The following is a 25,215-nucleotide window of genomic DNA, read 5'->3' on the forward strand; positions in this document are numbered from 1 at the left end:
ACGGCACAGCCTGCGCCCCCCCTCGCCGCAGGGCTCCGAGGACCGCCGGGAGCCGAGCACGGCACACCAGAGACAGCGCGGGTTTGGTCTAGCCACCAGGAGCTCGCTCCTTAACGGCCTCGGGGGAAAAAAAATGAAGATAAGAGAGGAGGGAAGGAGCCGGGCAGCGCCGAGCGGTGCCGAACCCGCTCCGGGACGCGGCACACCAGCATCAGGGATGTCCACCGCCACGCACTGCCAGCTGGGCCAGAGGTTTCCATGCGTTTACTTTATTGTTTTCAAGTTGACGAACAATACCGATAAGACCGGATCGAGTAAGGCTATTTTTTTTTTTTTTCCTCCTTCTCCTTTGCATCGGAAGGGAGCTCAGACATCGCCCAGACACACGGGTCCGCACGCGACCCACCTGCACGCGCACACGCACGCGAGAACACCAAGACACAGAAAAGGAAGAGTCGTTTGTACCTGACTGGTGATGAGGTCTGTCCTATCGTATTCAAAGAAACGTTTATGTGCATAATATACAGAGGTGCAGCATTTACACATAGGATATCGTAAAGACACAGAGCTTGCTACAGATGCCTTCAAGTCCTCGGCGACGCATCCCCCTTCCCCACCCGCCCCATCTGGGGCTGGGGCTGACCCCGCTCCAGCACCGCGAGGGCGTTGGGCCGAGCGGCGCGACTCGAGGCCGGCCGGAGCCCCCCCCCTGCGCCCCCGGCCTCGCGCGCCAGCAGCAGCGTACGTTACCCCGCGCCGCGCGGCTGCTCCCGCCGACGGGTCGCCCCGGGGTGGGGGGGGGGGCTCGTCCTTGCTGGGGGGTTTTGCTCCTTTCGAGACGCGCCCGGTGCTGCTGAGCCCAGAAAAAGTCAGCCGGGAGAAGAGGTTTGAACAGCTCCTTGCATCCTTGGAGAGAAACAAAGAAAGAAACAAAACAAAACGAAACCAAAGAGGAAAGAAGGAAAAGAAAAAGAAAAAACCCAAACCGAACAGTCCACGTGCTCACGCCAGTATTTCGAATGGAAGGGGTCGGTTTTTTTCCTTTGGTTTCTTACTGAAGGCAAAGGTGAGAGCGGGCTTGCAGTCTGCACGGGTCGAACCCGACATTCACGGCTGGGGGGGACCCCAGGGGTCCCCCCCCGTGTGGTCCCTGTGGCGGGGGGAGAGGAGCAGCCCCGCGGGGCCCTCGCCGTGGAACTCGAATCGTTTTCAGGCTGCGGGGGGGCGCGGGGGGAAGCCCCCCGGCCCCGCCACACAACGCAAAATAAAACAAAAAGATTGTTTCTTGGGTCTTTGCGGTTTGTTCTTCGTTTTGGTTTCTCGTTTCTGACTGATACTTTGTCTCGCGTGCTCGGGGGAACCACGCCGGGCCCGCGGTACGCACAGGAGTCGCTACGACACTCAGAGTGCTCAAAAAGCAAACGCAACTTGTTCCTTTTTTTTTCCTTTTTTCTTTTTCCCTTTTTTTTTTTTTTTTTTTTTTTCTTTTAGGAGATTTAGCTTTGTTTTTAGTGCTACTTTCAGATCTGCCAGATTCCAGCCCCGGGGACGTGGGTGGCAGGGCCAGGGACTGCGCATCTGCATCTCGCTTTTGGTCAAGGGCTCCGACTTCGTCGGGGACTGGGTCGGGGCGGGAGGGACGGGGCCGTTACATCTTCCTAAAGAAAACAAATCCAACTCGCCTGCAGCTCGGGAACAGCAACAACAACAGAAACACCAGCCTTCTCCTCCTCATCGTTAGGTTATTTTTGAACTCATTGAAGTGCCCGTCAAAGAATAAAGCCAATCGTAGCTTCCCTGGACTGCCCTCGTCAAGGAGGTTACATTCAGTGTTTGTCAGCAGTTTATATGGCTCAGTCGGACCGCAGCTCTCGCAGCCCATTTGTCTAGCAATGGCAGTGCAAATACACCTTTCGAGTTGAAATGTATTTGTGCTGTTTTTTTTTTTTTCCTCTCTCTCAAAACACAACTTCCCTTTGTTCACTCATTCCCTAGAAACAAACTTTTTTTTTTTTTTTAATTAAAAATTAAAAGATAAAACCAAAGACACTCTCTTATCCCTTCCGCTCTTGCTGCTCTCTATCCCGTGGGATGCTAAAGGGAATCCAGACTCATGCTTTAACAAAAGTGCTTATTACTTGAAGCAAGTGCTTTGGACCAAGGGGGCGGAGAGAAACTTCCTTCTGGGGGGGGGGGAGCAGAGGGACGGGTGGTCCGGGGCCTGCTTATTCCAAACCAAGATGAACAGCTTTAGGGGGGGGGGGGGAGCCGAAAAAGTCGCTGCTTGGTGAGAGCTACACCAAACGGATGCCGGGCGCCGAACAGAACGCGAAGCGGGAATGGTCCAACTTTGGCATAAAGGTCCGTGGGGGGGGGCCGGGGGAGCCCCCGCTGCCGCGCCGGGCACGGGGGCACCAAGTGCCGAGGCTGGGGAGGGAGGCGGGCAGGGCAGCGGAAGTTTCCCTCCATCCCTCTTTACAATGCACTAGGGAAACCATCACGAATCTCGTTTAGCAAAATAATGCATTATTACCAAACACTTTGATTATTACTTAAATTGTCAAGCTGTGCTGTCAAATGTATACAATACAGCGTTAAAGGAGAACAAGACTGGTACCTGCAAGGAAACTGGCCGCGCTTCCCCCCCCCCCCCGCCCCCCCGTGTCCCTCCCGTGTGTTCCCAGACCCTGGATGCGCTGCTGAAACCTCATTTCGCTCCCTCCTCCTCCTCATCATCATTATTATTATTAATAAGACACAAGGGGAGGGGAGAAAAAAGTCCTCGCCGAGAGCAAAGAACGCGCACAGAAAGCATGGTGCTGCGGAGAAGAAATGGAGAAGCCCTTACGGAGATCACATTGATTGTCTCGTCATAGTTTTAGTCGTCGTGTTGAGCGAAAGGTAACTGGTAGCACGGAAAGAAGGCAAAAAGAAAAAAAAACAAAAAAAGATTGGGTTTCTTCTCGTAAAAAAAAAAAAAAAAACCACAGTAACGCTCAAAAGAAAAAAAAAAAGAAGAAAGGGGAGAAGGAAAAGCAGCAAACTCCGTGTGCTCGGAGGAATTCTCTCACCCTGGCTACAGGAAAAAAGCTGCGATGGGAGCGGGACGCCGGCACCCGGCCCGCGGCAGCCCGAGCTCTGCCGCCGCCGCGCTCGGCCCGGCTCGGTGCCACCGGCACCATCGGCCACGGGTGGGCGGCTCGGCCGCGCCGTGCGCCCGGGGGAGCGCGTTAGCCCTTGAAGACGACGGCTCAGGACTTTGGACCCATTTTCCCAGCCCGCGGCGGGAGGGCGATGGCCGGCAGCAAGGAGCCAGAGAGACAAAGCGATGCCGAAATCCCTCCCGGAACGGGAACGAGCTGCAAGAGGCAAGCGCGGGCTCGACGGCCATGTAAACAAGTCTCTATTTCCAGTTCTCCTCTGTAGAATACTGAAAAGGGTCTCCGAGAAGGACCTTTTTATTCAAGTTTCGTGAGCTCTGGTTCCGAACTGAGGTATTCGGTGCAGAAAGGTTAACACTTTCTTTCAAGCCGGAGGATCGGGGCTGAGCGGGGAGGGGTGGGCCGCCGAGCCCGGCGCAGAGTGGGGGGCGAAGGAGCGAAGCCCCTGCGGGAGCAGCGCCACCGGCGGCACCCCGAGGTGCCGGCGGCGAACCGGCCCCGGGCGGGGGGGGGCTTGGCACCACGCCGGGGCGAGGGGCAGCTCCTCCGCGAGCCACGAAGAACAAAACGCAACCAAAAACGCGCTCGTCACCCCCAGGCCGAGACCGGCGCTTCGTATTTGGTTCGGAGGGTTTGGCTTTGGTACAAGCAAGCCGCGGTGCGACGCCGGCCCCAAGGCCCGCCGACGTCACCGCGCCCCAAACGCCCTGCCCGGATCCGCCTCTGTGCCACAACAACCGGGGACGGACGGACGGACGGACGGAGCGACGCGCCGCGTCGGTGACCGAAACGCCTCTCCTCGCGCCGCACAGGGCTCGCGCGTCCCCGGGCCCGGTGGCCGACCGACCGAGAGAGGCGCCGGACAGACAGACAGAGGAGGCTGGAGCCTCCCCCCGAGCCTCCTCCGCGCTCCCCTCCTGCCCGGGGGAGGCTTTTTAGCCCTGTCGGCCCGTTCTCGATCTCTGCACCCCGGTCTTTGGCTTCGAACGGACTCGTGGTATGGAGGAGGAGTATTGGTTTTGCACGTGGTACTGTTACAGTAATTCGGAAGGAAAAAAAAAATGGAAAAAAAAAAATCCAAAACAGTGCAACATTCTCAAATGCTTCAAACCTGCATTATAAATATGATTTCTAAACTTAAAAAAGAAAACCCAAAACAAAAAACAATGATCCCACATACACGCACGCTAGTAAAACCTGCCAGGATGCTGCATTAGAAAAATAAACACAGACGTACTTAGGGTTGTGAATAAGGACTTCGAAGTGCATTTTTTTCCTTATTTAAAGGAACTAAAGGAACTAGAACTTTCAGATTTTTTTTTAGTGATTTTTGTTGTTTTTTTTTTTTAAAGGTAAACGCTCATTTTTAAAGGTAAATGCTCATTTCTTTATAAATAACTCTTTTTTTTTTTTTAAAAAAAAAAAAAGCAACACTGACTTTCGCATGGAAACAGCCATGCAATAGAATCATAGAACAGAACACCCTGAGTTGGATCGTCAGTCCAACTCCAACACAGAGAACGAAAACCCAAAAACGAATGGTTTCTTAGGATCCATCACTTTGCCAAGGAAAAAAAAAAAAAAAGAACAAAAAACAACAGAATCCCTAAAGTGCCTGGTGGAGGGAGGGAGGTTCCAGCAGCGCATCCGTGGCAAGCAGCCCGCGGGGTTGGGCAGCAGCACCCGTTTTTGCATAAAAATGACAGCTGCCAAAAGGATATTTTTAGTGTCCCAGGTACAGTAGATCTTGATTCAAGTGTTTGTATTGGAATCGAAGGATGAGCGTGAGAAAAGTGACTCAGAGAGAGGAGCAGTTACAGTGGCACTTGGCCAGGAGCTAGCGCCCACCCCAGCGGCTGCGAGGCCGTCCAGTTCCCGAATCCCCCCCCCAGACCCCACCAAGAGTTCAGGCTTCCCCCTCCCGGCTGGCGGCGGCACGGGGACACCGCCACCCTCGAGGGCAGGGGACTGGGAAGATTTTGACTCGCCCCAAAAGCCGGGAGCCAAATCCCCTTCCCAGGCCACTGGATGGTCCCAACCGGCTGCTTTTTTTTTTTTCTTTTTTTTAATTTTGATTTTTTTTTTCTCATTTTGGTTCTCTCTGGCCGCGGAGCCAGCAGCAGCCTGGGGGCAGCGGCGCCGAGGCCACGCAGGGATGGGAGCGTGGGGGCTCCCGGAGCAGCGCCGCCAACTGCTCGTCACGCCGACGAGCAGCTTCGGCACCGCACCGGCACTCCGGCACGAAGAGGAAGAAGCACTGAACTCTTGGTCTACCCGGCCACGCTAGAAGGCCTGCCCAGTCTTGTTCTCCTTTAAAGTGCCCTATATTTATAGAATTTCTAAATAAATATAATAAGATATTAGGTCACCCATAGTTTAAGCTACTCCGAGTAACAGCCGTCTAAGCCGATGGCATTGTGCCGGTCCTTGCTGTAGGGGCAGGTGCTGCCGTTGGGCAGGGCCCCGCAGGCCGCGGTTTTGGCTGCAATGCCGCAGTTCTTGAGGAGGTTGAAGCTGAAAGAGCTGATGGCGTCTTTAGGTGGGAAAGGCTTCATGGTGGAGAGGATAAGTGCCAGGCAGTCGGCTACGTCCTTGTTGGGAGCGCATGCCAAGGCTGGGGTATGACCTAGGGCAGAGCCAGCGGTGAAGGCGGCGCCGGCGCGAGCCAGGGCTGCTCCCCCCAGGACCCCCAGCCCACGGCCCTGCTCCTGCCCCGCGTGTGGACGGACCCACACCGCTTGGGCCTTCAACGGCTCTAGGCCGTGCTGATTTCCAGAACAAGTCTGGACCCCAAATTGGATTGCTTTGATTGGGGCGGTTTTTAGCCCCTGCGCGGAGGGGCCGCAGCTTCCGTCTGTCTTCAGCTGCTTCTGGGCACTGGCAAGCCTCGCAATTTCAGCGGCTGCTTTGAAGCGTGCCAGGATCAGCAGGAGACGAATTAGAAAAGCCTCAGAGGCCCCGGCAGCAGGGCAGACGTAATGATATTGCTCACAACTTAAAGCTGTTCCAGCAGAGCAAAAACTCTGCTGGGAGAAAAAGCTTCTGGCTGCAACGACCAGCTTCTGCCAACTTGCAAGCGAGTCAACAGCTTATCAGCGGCTCAGCCAGGGCTGGTTTTGTGCCTGCCCACACCTGGCGGGTGAGACCAACAGCAACCAGAACGCGCGGGGGACCTGGGGATACTTTTACTGGGCATGATGGCATGCCAGCCTCCTCACCCAGGCCGGGAACGTGGAGCTCGGCCGCAGAAGGGATGGGAAATCCTCCCCGTGCCGGCCGAGCGCCTCGCCTGGCAGCCCCCGAGACACCTCGCAAGACCTGGCCGCCCGCGGGGAACGCTCACCTTCTTCATCCACAGCCAGCACGGTGGCACCTCTGCTGAGCAGGGCCTGGACAACGGCGGCCAGCCCGTTCCGCGCTGCGATGTGGAGCGGCCTGGGAGAGGGGAGGCAGCGGTCAGGGCGCCGAGCAGGGGCAGCGAGGCAGCAGCCGGTCCCTGGCTCCGCATGAGCGGCCAGACCGGTGGCAGGGCCGCCCGCGGCGGGCCTGAAGGGCAGGCACTCCAGGCACGAGTGCCCTCAGCTCTCACCACATGCACCAAGCAATAACACGCCTCTTTCCACCGTCCCCTCTCCTCCTTCCCCTCTCGCCCATGCCTCACCCCCACCAGCAAAGCCCTGCTTTTTCCCCCCCACTGGTGTCAGCTGTCCAAATACTCACATCTGCAGAGCACTGTTACTTGCATTGATAAGGCCAAGGTCTTGGGTTTCCCCCAGGATCAACAAGGCACACTTTTCATGACCCTGGAAAGGAGAGCGAACTGTTTACAGCACGTGGTCAGGAAGGCAGGGGTTGCAGGTGGGACCTGGGTGCTGTCTGAGCAGAAGGCAACTCCCTGGGATTCAGAAACGTTCTCTGAACGTGTCCTTCTGGAACGGTTTACCACTTCCGAGGGCCTGAAAAGAGAGCTGCTGTCCCCCCCACCTCCTCCTTTGCAGCATCTCCTTTTTCGCACCAGGCACCCTGATCACAAGCCTCCTGCTTCCCGCACGGCCAACACCGAGCACAGGGAAGGGTCCGCAGAGAAAGTACAGACCAGTGCTACAGACTAAGGGGCTTAAAACTGGCTCAGGAGCATCTGTACAGGCCAAGACAGGCAGGCAGAGCGAGCCCAGGACCCTCGCCTCCACGCCAGCAGGGCAGGAGGCTCCCCCCATCGTGGTTTCAAAGCTGCAGGTGATGGTGACAGCACTCACAGCTGTAAGCAGACGGCTCCCTACCTTGCTGCAGGCCAGGTGAAGAGCTGTGTTCTTGTTGACGTCCAGCACAGTTATATTTGCTTTTGCTTGATACAGCAGGAACTCTGAAACAAGGAGGGACAGCTGCCGTGGAGAAGGTGGAGCAGAGACCCCAGCAATGGGGAGCAGCAGCTGCGTGCTGAGGGGTAGGAGGCACAGCCCAGCTCCCAAAGAACCCAGGGACAGAAGAGGCACAGAGGGGCTCACACCACACCCTGGGGAAAGCTGCTGCTCCGTCGGGGTGGCAAAAGTGCCCGGGAGAGTGCCCGCCAGCCACGTACCAACTGCTGCAGTGTGCCCATTCTCTGAAGCCATCATGAGGGGAGTCCTCCCCAGCTTGTCAGTCGTGTCCACCTCGGCTTGGTGGCGCAGCAGCAGCTGTAAACCATGGATGTTGTCTGCAAAGGCAGCAGCGTGAAGGGGTGTCCTGGGAAGACAAGAGAGCGCGTAAAGAAGAGGGCACGGCACCCACCCCAGCAGCACCGCCCAGGCCTACAGACACCAGAGTCCTCCTGTGCCACGGGAAGAGCAGGAACAGCAGGAATTGCTTTCCTCCCCTGGACGTGGCCATTCCCTCCTGCAGCCACCCCACAGGGGCTCACACCCCAGGCAGACCCCGAGGCGGGCCGGGAAGCGCGGGTGCCGCTCTCCTGGCTGGCCACGCGCGTGGTGGGAACCCCGAGGAGAGCTGCAGGAGTCACAGCCAGCAGCACTGGGGAGAGGGGCAAGAGAGGGACGAGTCCATGCTCACCTTCCTTTGGCATCTCTGCTATTAACAATCTTGGCACCTAATGCTTCCACCAGCATTTCAGCAGTGCCGTCCTGGTTGTTAATTCTGCAGCGGGGACGAGAAGGAAAGTTAGAACGGGGCTGAGCAGCATCAGCGCGTCTGCAGCGGGAGCGAGCAGCGAGCTCCTGCGGCACACTAGTGCAAACAGGAGCTAGTCTGGAGCTGTCTGCGTAAAACACCCTTCATCCTTCTCGAGGAAACGAGGTGCTGGTCGAGGAAACGCAGCACCGTGTCGGAGCAGCCTCGCCCGTCCCTCTGCTGTCAGCCTCCCCCCCCCTTGGCAGCTCCCTCCAGCCAAAAGCCCGCTGGCATACGAGTCTGGTACACAGCAGCCCTGGCCGTGCCGCACGCAGACGACGAGACGGCTGCTTTACAGCTCCCAGGGGCCCTCCAGCAGTGCAGCGACCACCTCCCTGCCACAGGGGAGCTGGGCCAAACTGGTCATGTAACCCAGAGCTGCTGCCGCCCAGAGAAGAGGCCCTGGTAGGCAGGACAGGGTTTGGAGCTCCTCCTTCTGCAGGCTCCTGCCCGCTCAGACCCCGTAACCCCTCTCCCACGTCATCTGGGTGAGAAGAAGCCAGGGCAGGTCCCTGGCGCCACTTACACTGCACAGTGCAATGGAGTAAAGGGATTTCCTTCTAGGTACGCAAATGGATTGTGTTCAAGTAACAATTCAAGACAATCTTCATGCCCTGTGAGAAGAGAGGGACATAAATGCATCAGTGCCCAGCCTGTGATGGAACAAGAAGGCACTGAAGGCCCCTCCAGCTCTCCCCATGACCAGAGGGAGGCCCCAGGTACCAGGGAGGTACCAGGTACCAACGCAGCAAATCCTGCAACAGGGAGCACAGGAGCTCGGGACCGGAGTGCCCAAGCTCTCCCCTGCTCCAGCATGGGCAGCAGTTCTGTTTCCTCTCTGGCAGCAAAGCTGCTGCTCCTCGGGAGGTTTCTAACCCCACGCCTCCTCCTGAAGCCACACTGCCGGCTTCCCCTCGAAGCGCTGAGACATCCCCTCACGCTGCTGCATCAGTCCCCCCAGGGCGAGGGCCGAGTAATCCTATAAATCTGCCAGTCCTGGAGGAAGCAGCATCAGCTGTTCCGTAATAGCTGTTTTCATGCTTCATTCCTTTAAGGAGCTTGGCAGAGGGAGCAAAACTCCCCGCGCCCCTCCCTTGTTTGTGCTGTCTGAATTCACCAGGCTGAATTCAGCGCTGGGCTGACGGCCCCCAGAGCACTGGGGGACAGAGGGACACGCCGGCTCTTCCTGGCAGTCGTTAACCGACACGAAGGCCGAGCCGCCATCAACTTACCAGCTTGGCAGCGCCACTGGATTGCTCAGGGCACAGCCGCCACGGAGAGAGAACAACCCCCACACGCTGCCCCAACCACACCCACAGAAGACAGTTTTACTGCATCCTTCTTCACAGTGCGTGTCCCAGAACACCACAAGAGCATTTTGGTAGAGCTCCCTCCTCCCCATCAACAGCCAAAGCAGAGCAGAAGGTGGGAAGGGGCCTAGCCTAGGTCCTTACCGCTGTACGAAGCCCAGTGCATCGGTGAGTAACCGCTATAGTCCACCACAGAGTCCAGAGGGTCAGTAGAGAGGGCTGCCTGCAGCAGGGTCCTCAGGATTTCTAAGTGTCCGCATGCCGAAGCAAAGTGGATCGGGGTCCGGCCTTTGAAATCCCGACACAGAACGAAGGCATCGTGGTCCAGCAGGGCAGCCAGGCAGTCCTCACAGCCCGTCACAGCCTGTGGCCAGGAGAGAGGAGCGGGAGGTCAGACCTCCTCCTTCAACCAGTTAATGACAGAACTAGCCCCTTCTTCCACAGCTTCCTCCTCAAACACCACACTTCAGGAAGGGAAAAGGGGCTCTTTCACCCAGGACTCTCACGGCAACGGAAACCACCTGCTTGTCCTCCAAGCAGATCCCACGCAGGAGGCCCCCAAGCAGAAGATGGAGGGCTCCGGGCACCCCCGGGGCGCAGAGATGCACTCACCCCTCGATGCAGCGCAGTCCTTCCCCTCTTGTCCGCTGCGTCGGCCGTGGAGCCCTTCTCCAGCAGGAGGTGGACGCAGTCAACGTGGCCGTTCATGATCGCCAGCATCAGCGGGGTTCTGCACGGGGGGGGGGAGAGGCAGCAGTGGGGAGAGTGGGCTTGGCAATCAGCTGGGCTGCAGCGCTGCCCTCTCCTGCCCCCCCGCCACCCCACGACACATCCCCGGAGAAACCCCGGCCGCACTCACTGGCCGTGGATGTCCATGACGTCGGTGATGTCCGCCCGCTCCCCGCTGTCTATCAGGAGGTGCAGGGAATCGGTGTTCCCGTTGGCAGCTGGGGAAGACGGGCGAGGAGAGGAGTCACACACACACGCGCACGCACGGCTGGGTTCCCTCTTCCCAGCCGCCGCCGCAAGCCAAAGGAACGGGCTCGTGCTCAGCAGCCAGGCACACGTGGCCGAGCGAGCTCGTTATGAGGTTGCTAAGCTACAGCACCGATCAGCACGTGCACTGGCTGAGCTGGAAACACGTGCGTGCACAAGCCGCCGGTGTCCCCCCTCCCACCCGCTGCTGGGCCGCGCTTGGACCCTTGGCTGCTGCCGGCGCATCGCAGCTCCAGCCCCGAGCATCGCCCCCAGGCGCAGCCCTGCAAGGCAGCCAGGAAAAGGGGCACCCCCGGCACCCCCGGGCTCTGGCCACGCTCCCTCACCACCCCCGGCCCCGTCTGCCCTCCGTCACCTGCGGCGTGGAGAGGGGTCCACTTCCTCTTCCTCTCCTTCACCAGGGCGGAGGCGCCGTGGCTGGTGAGCACCTCCACGCACTCCGTGGAGCCTCTCTCCGTGGCAAGGTACAGCGCCGTCCGCCCCTTGTGGTCCCGCACGTCGAGGTTCACGAGGGTTTCGGCAAGTGTCTTTAGGGCTTCACAGTGACCATTATAGGCCTGAGGACAAAGCAGGTGACATCAAAGCGGCGCCCAGGGAGGCTGCGTGCAGCCAGGAGCCCCCGCCCCCGGGATGAGATCCTGATCTCCAGGTCCCCGCAGCCCATGCCCCCTGCTTGCACTCCCACCCCACGCAAAGTCCTTGCCCAGACACAGACGAGGGAGGTGGCTCCCAATGGCGGCAACCAGAAAGTCCTGGAAAGAGCAAGGAGTTTAAAACACAAATCAAAGGGATTTTCACCGCTGGCCTGTGGGAAAAGCCAGTCCCAGGCTGCTGCCTCCTTTCCTCCTTCGCCCCGTGCAGCTCTGACAGATGCCCAGACCCAGCCCGCGCTGCCAGGGAGCAGGCACCTCTCCAGGACACCGCGTGAACCCCAGCCCCGAGCCAAGTGCCCTCTGCAACCCTGGGGCCAGGCCAGCCGTACTTACAGCTAAGTGCAAAGGGCTGACTGGAATGGTGCTTTCCACATCCTCCAGGCAGTTAAAAGACATTTCCAGGAGCTGCAACGGCAAAACCACGAAGTCACAGGTGATCCCTGCAAACACTCAATCTTGGAGGCTTTCGCGTACGCCCTGTCCACCAGCAGGCTGCAAAAGCATCAAGGAGCAGCTCGCCGGCTCCAGAACGATCGGAACTTCAGGTCAGCACCTGCCTTAGCCTGGCTCTGGGCCCTGTACAGACTGCTGCGTCCCCGCTACCCAGAGGCCTCTCCACTACTCATATGATTTCTTATATCCACATGGCTGTAAACTTAGAGTTACAAGGCTTTTTCTGTACTGCGAGAGCTCTTCCTTGGCACAGGCCTCCAGGTTTTCTTTTAAAAGCCCAGCCTTGCTGTGTTGCCAGGGTGCAAGACATCCACACGTCCCCCTCGCCAGGTAACAAGGCTCCTTTCTCTCAGGCCCAGGTCTTTCCTCTGCGCTATTCCCAGCACAAAGGCTCCCCACGAGTCCCTGAGGCTTTTCATTAAACCCATTTCCCTTCTTCCTGGACAAACACTGACACTGCACTGCCTGCAACACACGCGACAACGCTGCAGGGCTGGACGAATCCCTTCTGAGGGACACTTCCCCCATCTCCTGCCAGCACAGAGGGTTTTCTCGCTTACTCACCAGCTCAAGGTTCTGCCTGTTGCCGTACGCAGCTGCATAGTGGACAGCAGTATATCCCTGCTTGTCCCGGAGGGATGGGTCAGCACCATTATCCAGCAAGAACTCTAAACAACTGCAACAAGCAAGAGAATGGGAGATCAAGAAAACGGGGAGAGCAGAGAGGGAGAGCTGTGCAGGGCCCCCCCACTTTGATCTGTGAGCAGACGCTGTATGAACCCCTTCAAGGCACGGAGCGCGCGCAGACCCCCAGGGGGACCTGGCAGCGGGACCAGAGCGATGGCCAGGTTTGCTCAAGAAATCAGCGGATGCTTCCTCCAACGCATCACCGCTCAAGCTCAGAGCAGGCAGAAGCGAGGTGATTTCTAGCGGGCGCATGCAGGGCCCGGGGGCAGGGTAAACGACAAACAACGGCCAGACGGGGCCGGCACCGACTCACAAGAACGCCTCCTTCAGCCTGGACTCCTTCAGCGGCTCCTCGTCAGTGTCATGGCTGTTTCCTGAATGAGTCTCTGCTCTGGAAGGTCAGGGGCCTGCATCAGTTTGCTGACCACCCCCCTCCTCTTCACAAGCCGCTGCGGGGAGGCGGCCGGGGCGCAGCAGAACATCCCCTCCCGCCTCGCACCAGCGCATCCAGCCCAGCGCTGAGACGCACTCACCTCCTGTACGTGTCCGAAGCAGCAGCATAGTGTAAGGGGGTACAGCCTTTACAGTCAGCCTCGTTAATAGTGGCTCCTGCAGTGACCAGTGTCACCGTACACTGGTAGCTGCCGTTGGCAGCTGCGTAGTGCAGTGGAGTCCTGCGAAGGGGAAAGGAGAACGGGGCTTAGGAGCACTGCTTGGCACGGGGGGAGAAACCCAACGGGCACCACAGCAGGAGCTGGGGAACCCTGCACTGGCTCGAGGCTTTGGGTCGGCTGCTCCTTTTGGAGAGCCAGAGCCCTTGGGGTGAGAGGGGAGTTCAGGAAGCAGCGTACGCAGGAGACCGAATCCAAAAAGCTCCCTGGAGGTGGTGTGCCCCCTGCTAACAAACCTGCCCGGAGTCAGAGCTGGCATCCTCACTCCCTAAAGCCCAGCTCAGCCCCACACCTTGCTGTAAGACTTTAAACACCAAGTGCAGCAAAGGTCTTGGGAAGGTCCCAGCCCAAACCCAGCTGTTTCTGAGGCTGGAGAAATCACCTTGGCAAGGCTCCCAGCACGCTTACCTTCCAAATTTATCTCTCCTCCTCAAGTCAGCACCGCTGCTCAACAGCAAATTAAGACATTCAACGTTCCTGCAGGAGTTAGGGAGGTGAGTTAGACACAGATGAGAAGGGAGCGCAGCAGAACACAGACTCCTCCTAGTTGCAGACAAGACAGCTACACTTCTCGGGCGCGCAGCCTGGATGTGCCGAAGCTCAATTCAGTCTGTCATCTCCAGGCAGCGTAAGAGCCACAGCCATGGCTGGATGCTGCTCGTACAAAGCTCTTCCCTGCTCTCTAGTGAAATAACCCTGCCACGCTTCCTGCCTCGCCAGCCCTACCCTGCACCGCACGCAGCTCTCTGACAACCAGGCAATTACAGAGAGACATTTGCTGTGGCGTTAGCGCAGCTGACGCACTGGATTTTATGCTACAAAAAAAAAAAAATAAAAAAAAAAATAGAATCTAGGATTTCTGGCTTCTGCGTCACTGCTTTGTTCCTGCTGCTGAGGCCGGGTAAGAGCGCTGCACTGCGAGGGCCGGGTCCGTCACCAGCTCCCGAGCACCGCGCAGACGAGCAGAAGCGAGGTCCTCGGGGGGACGCTGCCCCTCTGCCGTACCACTGCGGCAGCGCTCGTTTGCAACGCGCCGCGTGAAATCAAACTCCCTGGCACACAACACGAGGCATTCGCACAGCCAGCTAAACCCCCGCTGCTTTTCAGGCGACGGCTTGTGACCCCTTCACAAACAGCCAGCGTTTTAGCCCCGTCTTAAAGAAGGGTAAACAGCCACAGAGGGGAGTGGCTGGGACGAGCCACAGCAGCAGAACAGGGCCAAACGGTTTCCCTCTCCATTCCTGGCTATCAACCCGCGTCCCCGCTGCCTCCCAGATCCGCACATGGCACCCAGGGGTCTGCCAGCCCCGGCTGAGCACTGCACCGGGCTGCCCGTGCCACCCGCTGCAGCGCACGGGCGGAAAGGAGGGTCAGGGCTGGGGGCAGGCAGCGACGCTCCTGCCCCAACGTGGGGCCGAAGCCCTGGGCACGGCTCACCCTCCAGAAGCAGCAGCGTGGAGGCAAGTCCTCCCAAGGTTATCAGGCGTGTTGATATCGAAGCCTGCGGACAGCACGTGCTCGTTGCTCAGCGAGGAGACGATACTGTACAACTGACCTGCGGGGCCGGAGGGGCAGGGGGTTAGGGGGCCGTGGGGGGCTCTCCCCAGTGCCCCCGCCAGCAGGGGGGCAGCCGAGCCACTCACCTGAGGAAAGTAGCTTACGACAACAGTCTGAAAATCCAAAGAGAACAGCTAAGTGCAGAGGGAACATGTCGTGGATCCCACGCCTGCCAGGGGACGAGACGGGGTCAGCGTGCATCGTTTCCGCACCCTCCAGCCCGGGGTTGGGGGGGGAGAGGGTGGAATTGTTTTCTTACCTTGCAGTGTCAGCACCATTCGTCATCAAAGTACTAATTAGCAGCTCGTGGCCATATCTAGCAGCAACGTGGAGGGGGGTATTGCCGTATTTGTCAGCACAGTCAATCTCACTGCCTGGGAAGGGAAAGCCAAAGGCTGTTGAGTGGATTCTGAATTCCAGTCCCAGGCAGCGACCCGGCTCCGAAGGGGGCTCAGGCTGCGGCGGGGAGGGACGAACAAGCAGCCCAGGCTGCTCCGACGGCTGTGTCCCATCTCAGGGACGCAGCTGGTAACTTGAGGCCATTCTGCACCGTGCAGAACTGCAAACTGCTGTCTGCGCTGGGAGCCCGCGTGTATCCTGCCAGCACGGGCATTAGATCTCCCCCCGTCCCCAAGGAGAGGATGTGGTAGCCCCCCCAGGTCCCTGGCTGAACCCCTGGGGTGCCTGCCAAGTCCGCAGCCCTCTCACAGGAATATTGCCTTTCAGGCTGGACGCAGAGCAGGCACGTTCTTCGGCCCCAGCAGCTCTGACCTGGCTGGAATTTCAGTGCCCTGGTTTGCACTGCACCGCCCTTGGGAGCTCCTGCGACCTCCGCCACCCTCACCCAGCACAGTGCCCTCGGCAGCAGCCCCAAGAGCACAGAAGCGAATTTGAGGGATAATTACAGAGCTCTGAGACCCTCTGGGCAAACACCCAGGTGGAGGCAGGTGCTGAGCAGCACAGGATAAGGAGGGGGGTAGCCCAAGGCTGAAGAAGAAGCCACTCACCATTCTGAATGAGGATCTGTGAACGCGTGAACCGCCCGTGGATGGCAGCCATGTGCAAGGGGCTCTTCCCTTCCTTACTCTGCAGAGAGCAGAAGCGAGGTCACGCCGGGCTCCTGCCGCCGCCCTGAGCTCACCCCTGGGGCAGCAGGTCCCCACGCCCCCAGCCCAGGGCTCAGCCCCTCAGCACCGGACCTGAAAGTTGACGTCGGCCCCGTTGTTCACGAGGAGCTCCAGGCACAGGGCCCCATTGGTGGAGACGGCAGCAAAGTGCAGAGGGGTGAAGCCCTTCTCGTTAGGCTGATTGACGTTGGCGCCGTAATTGACCAGTTCGTTGGCCACGGCATCTTGGCCCATGTAACAGGCGATGTGAAGTGCAGTGTTACCGAAGGAGTTCGGTTCGTCGATCTGCGGGAGCAGCAAACCCAGACGATTTGGGGATTCAGGAGGGAAAAAAAGAAAGGCAGCCAAGAAGCAGCCCGCGCTCCCAAAGCCCCCAGCACCCTCTCCCATCTCGGGGCCAGCCTGCCCCCGAGCCCCCCGCACGCGGGGCTCACCTCCACGCCCAGCCTCAGCAGGTGACGCACAACCTCGATCTGGCCGCTGGCTGCCGCCGTGTGCAGCAGGGTGTAGCCCTTCTTGTCCTTACACATCACGTCGGCTCCCCGGGCCACCAGCAGCTTCAGAACTTCCAAATGCCCTGTTTGAGGGATGGGGGTGAGAGCCGGGGTCCCCGGGATGCGGACGCTGCGGCGCAGGAGCACTGCCAGCCTCAGAGGCGAAGCCACAGACGAGGGAGAAGAAACCAGAGCGACGCCCGCGGGGAAAACCTACCCAGAAAAGCCGCCCAGTGGATGGGCTGGCGATCCTTCTTGTCGCAAGTACTCAGGCTGGCCCCTTTGTTTAACAGCAGGTTCACCATCTGGATGAGGAAAAGCGGTGAGAGGGGCGAGGCTGCCGCTCCTCCCGCTGGCCGCGGCGAAGGCCAGACCCAGGAGGAGACCCACGCGGGACCCCGGCGCCCGAGCCCACGTCACCGACCTCGAGGTGGCCGCTGTGCACGGCGTGGTGCAGCGCCGTGCGGCCCGTGCGGTCCGCGACGTTAACAGTGCTCAGCAGGGGGATGATGGCCTCCACGCACTTGGTGGCCCGGTTGGCAGCGGCGACATGCAGAGGCGTTTGCCAATACTTGTCGCGGGCATTGACGTCTGCCGAGTGCTTCAGGAGGAGGTGAAGTGCTTTCTGGCAGGATGAGAGGAAAGCACAGCTCTCACCCAGCCCGCTGGGACCTGCGGGAGCCCCCCCGGCAAGGTGAGGGGGAGCTGCGGCTCAGCCCATCTCCTGCTTCCAGCACACGCCGAGCTGCCCGGGTCCACAACAGCCCTGAGAGCCAGAACTGAAACTGCTCCGCACGCGCACGAGCAAGGCTTCTCCCTGAAGGGAAGGGCTGGTTTGCTTTTGTCTCCCCAGTGACATTGGGGAGCCCGTGTACGGCTGCGGTTCAGCACGTTATCACAGAGAAAGGGTGAGAGAGGAAAAGACAGTGGAAAGACTCCAGGAACGAGCAGAGAGAAGGGAAAAGAGCACAGCTCAAACACCCCCTGCGCGAATCCCCCAGCCCTCACCCGGGCTGCTGCAGCCCCTTCTGGCTGCCCCCGGTGCTCCTTCCAGGCTGGAGATCAGCGCGAGGGACTCAAACGAACCAGACTCGTCCCACCCCAGCACAGCAGCGAAACGTGGCTGCACAGGGGTTTGTACAGGAGAAAGAAGTCTGATTTAACTGTAAATGAGCGCTCATCCGTGAATCTGGAGATGTAACGCACCCAGGGGGACAATAACGTAACCCGTTGACCTGTATTTTGTAATTATTTCCCCCTTTTGCTGGTAGAGGCTGCTTGCTGTAACCCCGTTTCCCTCCCGAGGGGTCGCAGGCTGCCCACTTCCAGCGACCCCGGCTCCCGGCTCGGCTCTTCCCCAAGGGCACACCGCTCCCCTGCCTGCCTGGGAGCGGCACGCCGAAGCTGCTGGGCAGCGCATGCAGCCAGCACTCCCGGGGAGCAGGCTGCGAGGAGGAGAAGCCCTGAAGCACACGGACACTCCTGAAAAAGGCTCCCCTAGGTCAGAACCCCCGGAAGAACAGAGCGAGAGGCGGCTGCGGCGCCTCTGAGCTGGGGCTGAGGAGAAAGGGAGCGCGCTCGGGCTCACAGACGGGCACTGCTCCAGCCTGACAGCCAAGCAGTCCCGGCTTGCTGAGCTCCCGCGCTCCAGCGACCCGCAGGAGCTGTCCGCACATGTTCGGAGCCCACAGCAAACGCCCTCAGTAGAGGTTTACGCTAACGTATTTCATCTCGTGCCTGCTGCCAATTAGGAGAACTCATGAAAGCAGTCGATGTGTGGTAACTTGCCCTGCTCGTAAGATCCAGGGCTTCTGATTGCCTGGCTCCAACGTGACCGCAGAGCTGCTCGCTCCCAAGTAGCTCGAAACAGGACAAAGTTAAGTGGGATGAAGTTAAGCCCACAAAAGCTAAACGTCAGGAAATCTTTCAAACAAGATCTGTTGGAATCGGCTCCCAAGAGATGGGGCGAGAGCCCCGTCATCCCTCAAAGGAAAGTAAAGGTGGATGAGACAAAGCCCTTGGGAAAGGGGGGAACGGCAGGGAGGAGGATGCTGTGCGGAAAATCCTCACGCTAGCTCCTGAAGGATGGAGGGAAGGGAACCAAGAGGATCCTCTCCAGTTCTCGTTCTCAGCCTCTGAATTATGAGTTCATCTCTCCGCTCTAACGAGAACACCCATCCCAGCTGAAAGGAGGCCAGGTGGAAAGGGGAGAAGCATGGCCCCCTCCTCCTGCCAGAGCCTCCATGTAAGGAGCCGATGAAGCCAGAGGCACAGCGGAGGGGAACCTACCTCGTTACGAGAAGCCGCAGCGCGGTGTAATGGGGTGAGCCAGACAGTGTCCTTTGCGTTAACGTTAGCACCTGAGGAGGAACAAAAAGGAGAGGGTTGGGGAACAGAGGTGACCAACTGCCTCTGCCCCAGAGCAGGTCTGCGGCCACCTGAGGCTCCTGCCGGGCACCAGCACCGGTTCTGCTGCAAAAAGGGACCCGCGCTGGGCTTTAGGTGAGGACCAGCCCCACGAAGCGCACGAGGAACAAGCTGCGCCCCTTGGGAGACTGTGCCAGTGCGCTGCACAGGATGCAAGGCAGAGGAAAGAGACTGCATGTCCCAGGCTGCCACTTCCCCAGCGAGCCGAATAACCCTGGCAGACCCGGCACGCAGTTCTGCTCGCTGCTTTAAAGGAAAGACACTTGAGACACGCACACAAAAAAAAAAAACAACCCAAACCAGAGTATTTCAGGCTGGGAGCTGTGGTCACCGTGGGTTCCGTATTAGAAAGGAAAGCCGACAGATCACTGCAATCCCCGCTCCAGATTTGTGCCTGGCACTTGGGTCCAGTGACCCCAGAAGCTCCTGCCTTCCCCTGCCGCTGAGAGCTCAACGCAGCCGCATGCAAAAATCAACACAGGGCACGGAACGGCATCTTGTGCTCCGCAAGAGGAGCTGACCATCCCCGGTCCTCTTTAACGAGACCTCAGCAGAACATTTCCCCACGTCTCCCCTTGTCGGGGCAGACAGGATCGTGCCAGCCTCGGGGTTTCCCCCACACAAGCGGCCGGGAAGGCCACGGTGCCCGGAGGCGCTGCAGGACGGCAGACGAGGAGGCTCCTGGCCGAGCCCCGCCGTGCCCAAGCACAAGGCTGGAGGGAAACGAGGGGCAGCTTTGCGCCAAGGAGCACGGGCGAAAAATCAGCCCAACCCCTGGGTTTTGAGCCGGCCCCTCATCGTGAGCAGCGAAAGCCCCATCTCCCCTGAGCATCCTGCTGCTCCAGGCGCCTCTGGGGTGCGCGGCCCCGCTGCAGCCTCCTCCAGCACCTTCCGACGCTGGCCACCCCGCACACATCCCCCTGCTGGCTGGGTTCCCACCTCCGCTATTTCAGCTCCACGATGCTTCCCTGTCCGAACAAACCTCCTAGGATTACAGCAACATTCCCTAATCTTTCCCTGGCCGCAACCCCACTGGCTTAATGAGGAGCACACGGTTGCTTGGATGGCGAGCAAAACCAATTGCTCTGCACCCCGAGGCGCAGAGGGGATCAGAAAGAGGCCCTAAAGGTGCCCCCAGCGCTTGAGACGAGTGCCCCGAGCCCTGGCCCTTACCTGACAGTATGAGGAGCTCGAGGATTGCAACATCTCCTAGGTAGGCAGCAGCATGCAGCGGCGTTCGTCTTTCTTGGTCCTGAGCGGGGATGCAAGGAACAAAAGGTGCGATCAGCTCTGAGGGCAGGGGAGCTTCCACGGCGCACTCCCTCCCCTACTCCAGCCTGCCCCAACAAACCCTGGGAGCACACGCAGACACCGTGGGGCACGGAAAACGGGGAAAACTGCTTAAAATTGGCAGCCTCCTCCGGACCTGCTGCCCTGCAGGACTCCACGGGTCCTCGCTCGCGACGCGAGGAGAAAGCCCGGCTCCGCTCCGACAGCGTACAGAGCGACCCTGCGCTTTTATCCTCGGGCCAGCAACAAAAAACCACTTCGAGTTACAGACAGCTCCTTCAGCTCGCTGCTGAAGGGCAGGAAGGTGCCAAAGCCCCTCTCAGATCCTAGATTGGATTAGCTGAACAAAAAACACCTTTCACTTCTGTTTACTCAGGGCTGGGCCCTGGGTAACCTCTGCCTCGAGGCATTCGGCTCAGGCTTCCCTCGGGGAACATGCCACGTCCTAAAGCCGGGAAGCAAACAAGTAGAAAGCTGGAAGAGCTCAACTCATTCGGAGTCCCAGATTTTGCGCTGGGAGAAAAAAAATAGTCGTCTGACATCGAGTTAAGAACTGTTTGGGACATGGCGGTGGTTTCATTTTTATTTTTTTTCTGCAGCAAGCCGTGCTGGCACAGCCAGGCAGGAGGATGTGAAAGTGAAACCCAGCTGGCAGGTCAGCGAACAAGCAACAACATCTCTAAACCTGCACACAAGGAGGAAATTACGCGCTAACAATCGCGGTTTTATTCCTCCAGCAGCTGCGGAGAGCCCGGCAAAACAATCCCCACGCTCTCTCCTCCCAAGAGAGGATGGAGAGCTGCCCGGTCCCTAACCCGAGCAGTCATGGAAGAAAAATCCTCGCGCTATCTCGTGTGTTAAGCTCAGATAGGATCTAATCGCCAGCCTGGCACGGCGGCAGCAGCGCGGCGCTGCCCTTACCTCCTCGTGACACCGGCCGGCGCAGCGCCGGCCCTGGAGCTCACCGACAGAGCCACGCGGATCGGGGTGCGCCGACCCGAGCAGCAAAGCAGGCGGGCACGGGCTGAAGAGCCGGCGGCTGCCGCAGCCCAGCCGGGAGCGAGGCGCCGAACCGGGACAGGCCCGGTGAACCGGGACAGACGGCTCCCACGCGGAGCTCGCGGCTCGGCCCGGCTTTTGGGCTGAGAGCGCAGCGCCTGCTGGCCGGCAGCGGTCCAACTGTGCCACCGTGTCACCGAGACGCGGGGTCCTGGTGCGGCCGGGGCCGGCGAACCCACCTTGCGGCAGGCCGCGCTCCTTATCCGCCCGCCTGCCGCTGCTCGTTAGCGGGAAGCCTGCGAAGCAGGTCGAGGGGACGCACGCTAACAAGGCAGGTGGGAACGTCCTCCCTGCTCCCGAGCCTGGCCTTGTTCCGATAAACCACACTCATCGTCACCAGCCTGCGGCTGCCGCGCTTCGGTGCCAGCCCGGCTGCTGGCCACGACCTGGTGGGACTCGTCCCGGTGGCCACGCGTGGGGAAGCAGCAGGGCGCATCGTGAGGGGTCCTGCCACCGGCCCCCCCCCCAAGGACGCACTGCGCCCATGGGAACGAGCGTGGAAACCACCCCCAGGCACCAGGCTCGAGACAAACAACGCCTCCCGACACCCACGAGGCTCGGTCCGCTCTGCTGACCGGCTCCAATCCTCCTTTCCCCTCTGGGCAGCCTTATCGTGAGGCAGAGCTCCTGCATCCACACCGAACAATTTGGGGCTGCTGTCCCAAAGGAGAAAAATGTAAACTCGCAGCGTGACAGGGCTGGGCCTCCACGGAGCCCTCCCACACGCCCCACACCGCTTCCCAGCAAAGCTCTGCGCTGCAGAAGGCTTCAGGATGCTCTTGGGGTCTCCTGGGGAAGCACGGGAGCGCCGTTCTTCCACACAACCCATCGTACAGATGGCAAGATCGAGGCAAGGGGACAAAGCTGCAAAGCAAACGGCAGCCGGGCAAGCAGCAGAACGTGAAATCTTTGCTTCGAAGCCCCGGCTCTGACCATCCTTGCAAAAAGAGCCCACCCCGACAGGGTGCAAGCCTCCCTTGCGCAGCTCGTGCCCTCCCGTCCGGCGGAAGAACCGTTCCGCCGGGGGAAGGACGGGGAGAGGCAGCGGGGTGCAGGAGGGCGGCGAAGCACAGACAGCACGGCCGGGCAGCACTCACCAGTACATTGATATTCTCCTTCTGATTCAGCAGCGACCGCACCTCCTCTACATCGCGGTTGAAGATGGCTTGGACCAGAGGAGGCTGCAAAGAGAAAGGCGAGCAGGTGGTGAAGGTGGCAGCGCGTGGAGGATGCGGCCGGGGCGGGAGCTGGCCGGCCTCCGCCTGCTGCTGCCCAGGAGGGGCCCGGCGGCCGCATCCAGCACCCCTCCGGCGGCTGTGGCAGGATGCAGCTCCGACGGGCACACTTCGCCTTCTGCGTTTCGTTTTAAGCAAACGAGAAGTCGCTGCTTCTAAAATGACTCGGACGAAGTGACGGGGATTTAATGTCGACGGGGAACGCGGAGGGGAGGGAGGCTGCAGCCAGAGCCGGCACAGCGAGGACGGCACCGGTATTTCCACCACCGGGAAGCCGGCACGCATGGTCCCAAGACCCCTTGGCTCGCTCCTGCACCACAGAGGTCGCTGAAAACATAACACGGGCTACGCGAGGAGCGGGATTAAGTCCTTAGTGGCTCAGCCAGCACCGGGGACCAGTTTTCAAGCCAGCAAAGGTAGTTTTCACGACATGGATGGCTGTTGGTTGGGGAAACAGGTCAAGGGATTGCTAGGAAAGCCTCCCCGCTACCGGAGCCCAAGGAGCGGCACCGCTTGTAGAGCCAGCGTCCCATCCACGGCCTCCAGCAGCGTGCCCACGGCGCAGCTCAGCGCCCGTGCTGCAGAACCCACCACACAGCAGCGCCCGGGCACTGGGGCCCCAGTCCCGCTCACAGCCTCGGCCACAGCCGGGGAACCTTTCCTCTGAGCAGGCTGAAGCCCCCTGGTGCCAGCCAGGTCTCCGCAGACCCCAATCAGGCTTCCCGAGACGCAGCTACGCGATGCCTCACGCTCTCCTGCGGAAGACCTCGTATTTATTGCCTCTCTCCTATCTTTTGAGAAACACCTGCAACGCTACGTTGGCTCCGACGGCACAAAGAGCCTGGCGGAGCCAAGCCTGGAGCTTATCCTGTTTGCTGCTGCTCACATCTCCGAGAAGTCACCTGGCAGGCCCCGGCAAAAAGGACAGGCAAAGCTCCAGCCAAACTCCTACCAAGCAGCGCCGTGGGCTGCAGAACCGGCATCCCGAGCAGCCAGCACCTCCCGCCGTGTCCCCGGGCATGCGGGGTGCTGCCCGAGCATCACCCGAGAAGCCAGCACCCGGTTCTCATCCCACAGCCCTAAGAACGATGCCGTGACACCCCAAACTCTGCGGGGCAGAGGCCGCTGCAGACCCACGCGGGGCTTGGCGCCCACCATCGCTGCCCGGCCGGACGCCTCCCCGCGGCCCCTTGCTGCTGCCGCCCCTCGCCCCGCGACACGCAGCAAGCGGCCGCCGCTGGCACCCCGTCTGCAGCCCCAGCACCCGAACCGGGGAGCCCTGCCCGTCGCAGCCCGCCGGGGGAACGCCGCCGTCGTTCTCCGCTCGCCCCGGCGGCCCGGCCAGCCTCGCGCCGCCCGCTCGCGGCACCATCACAGCGACAGCGGTTAAACACGGGGAACACATCCCGGGTCAGAGGGAACGCGTGAGTCATCCCCCTGGAATGCAGCAGACTCAGCATCACCCATTAGACATTACAAAAATAAAAAAGAATATATATATATATATATATTTTTAAAAAAAACGAGGAAAGATTCGCGGACGGTAATTACGCCCCGAGCACTTCGGCGGCGCGCGGCTTGCAGCAGCGCTGGCTCTGACACACCCACCCACCCTTCACAAGGCGACCTGAACGGTTGGGTTACCGACAAAAAAAAAATATAAAGTTCTATTTAAACCCTGACCAATGCCCCGGCCCTCCTGCAGCCGCCAGGCGAGGTCTCGACGCCGGCGGATTAACGCCGCCACCGGGGCGAGCGGCAGGCGCCGGGGGCCCCCCCCCCGAGCCCGAACGGAGCCGGTTGGAGGCAAAACCGTGCGGGAGAGGCGGGCTCCGGGGGCCTGGCCCGGAGAACCGGGGACGAGCCCCGGGTGCGGGGGGCTCGGGGCCCAGCGCCGGTACCGGGCCGGGCCGCGGGCGAGGGCCACGTGCGGGCGCTGAGGGCACGGGGGGGAGCCCCCGGTACCGGCGCCGTGCCCCGCGGCCCCGGGCCGGGCTCCTCGGAGCCGGGTCCCGGCTGCAGGAGCCCGGGCGGCCCGGTCCTTACCGGGGCTCCGCGCCGCAGGGCGGGCTGCCGAGCGCGGGGCCCGGCGGTGCGGGAGGAGCGTGGCGGGGCCCCGCACCGGGCCGGGCCGGGCCCCGCAGGTGGGAGGGGGCCGGGGGGGGGGGGGGGGCTCCGCGGTGGGGCCGGGAACCGGGCCCCGGGGCCCGCGGCCTGGGGCGGCGGCCGGGGCCGGTGCGGCGCGCGCTAGGCCGCGCATCCCCGGGCTCGCGTAGCGGCGCGGCCGGGCGGGGCGCGGCGCGGGGCGGGCGGGCGCGGCGGCGGTACCTGGTCCGTGATGCTGAGAATCCCCATCTCGGGGCCGCCCTCAGCGCCCAGCTCCCGGCATCGGGCTCCGGCCGCGGCGGCTCCGCTCGGGCGGTTGGCGGGGCGGGGAGCGCCTGAGCCCGCCCACCGCCGAGGGAGCGGCCGCCGCCGGGCCGCAGCGCCGCCGCCGGCCGGCAGCACCGACAGCGGGACCGGGGGGGGCGGCGGGACGGGGCCCGGCGGGCGGCTGAGGGGCGCCGAGGCCCGGAGCCCCCGCGGCGAGGCCGGGCCGGGGGGGGGGGGGGTTGTGTCCCACCAGGCGCCGCCGTCGCCGGTGCGTCCTCGGGGGGCTGAGGGGGGGTCCCGCCATAGCAAACGGGCTCAGCCCGGTGTTCCCCCGGGACTGGGAAGGCCCCGTGGGGTGAGCAGCACGGAGGGGACCGGGGGCTGCCACCGCCGGGTGCAGGGAGGACGCGGGAACCCGGGGAGTTTGTCTTGGCATCGTCTTTCCCGGCCCGGTGGCCCCGAGCCAGCCCACGGACACCCCAAGTCTCCGTCTGCCTCCCAGTTGGCGGCTCGTGGTGGTTTCACTACTGCAAGCCAGGCGCCGGTGGCTCCCGCA

At 60.9% G+C, this 25,215-nt stretch overlaps 1 protein-coding gene across 1 annotated transcript; it reads right to left on the minus strand.

Annotated features, from left to right (window-relative positions):
• Nucleotides 1-455: 455 nt before the first annotated feature.
• Nucleotides 456-24,763, minus strand: ANKRD52 (ankyrin repeat domain 52). Its single transcript, XM_066985772.1, has 28 exons — nt 24,615-24,763; nt 22,149-22,232; nt 19,876-19,954; nt 18,565-18,635; nt 16,700-16,900; nt 16,493-16,580; nt 16,216-16,358; nt 15,854-16,066; nt 15,662-15,740; nt 14,914-15,028; nt 14,741-14,823; nt 14,535-14,652; nt 13,506-13,574; nt 12,960-13,100; nt 12,740-12,817; nt 12,304-12,415; nt 11,620-11,691; nt 10,989-11,190; nt 10,497-10,584; nt 10,250-10,367; nt 9,782-10,001; nt 8,854-8,941; nt 8,211-8,294; nt 7,741-7,886; nt 7,442-7,524; nt 6,882-6,964; nt 6,505-6,596; nt 456-5,787 (listed from the first exon to the last, which is right to left on the minus strand). Exons 1-28 carry the CDS (start codon nt 24,639-24,641, stop codon nt 5,543-5,545), a joined length of 3,222 nt encoding a protein of 1,073 aa, XP_066841873.1. The 5' UTR covers nt 24,642-24,763; the 3' UTR covers nt 456-5,542.
• Nucleotides 24,764-25,215: the final 452 nt, after the last annotated feature.

The sequence above is a fragment of the Anser cygnoides genome, chromosome 32, assembly GCF_040182565.1.
Source record: "Anser cygnoides isolate HZ-2024a breed goose chromosome 32, Taihu_goose_T2T_genome, whole genome shotgun sequence".
NCBI lineage: Eukaryota > Metazoa > Chordata > Aves > Anseriformes > Anatidae > Anser > Anser cygnoides.

Excerpts from the sequence above, each read along its gene's own strand:
- ANKRD52 (XM_066985772.1), bottom strand. The coding sequence starts at position 24,641 with ATGGGGATTCTCAGCATCACGGACCAG. Across the intron at positions 16,901-18,564 it reads CTGCGGCTTCTCGTAACGAG|AAAGCACTTCACCTCCTCCT; the intron begins GTAGGTTCCCCT and ends TCATCCTGCCAG. Across the intron at positions 10,585-10,988 it reads GACCCCTCTCCACGCCGCAG|CTGCCAACGGGAACACCGAT; the intron begins GTGACGGAGGGC and ends CGTCTTCCCCAG.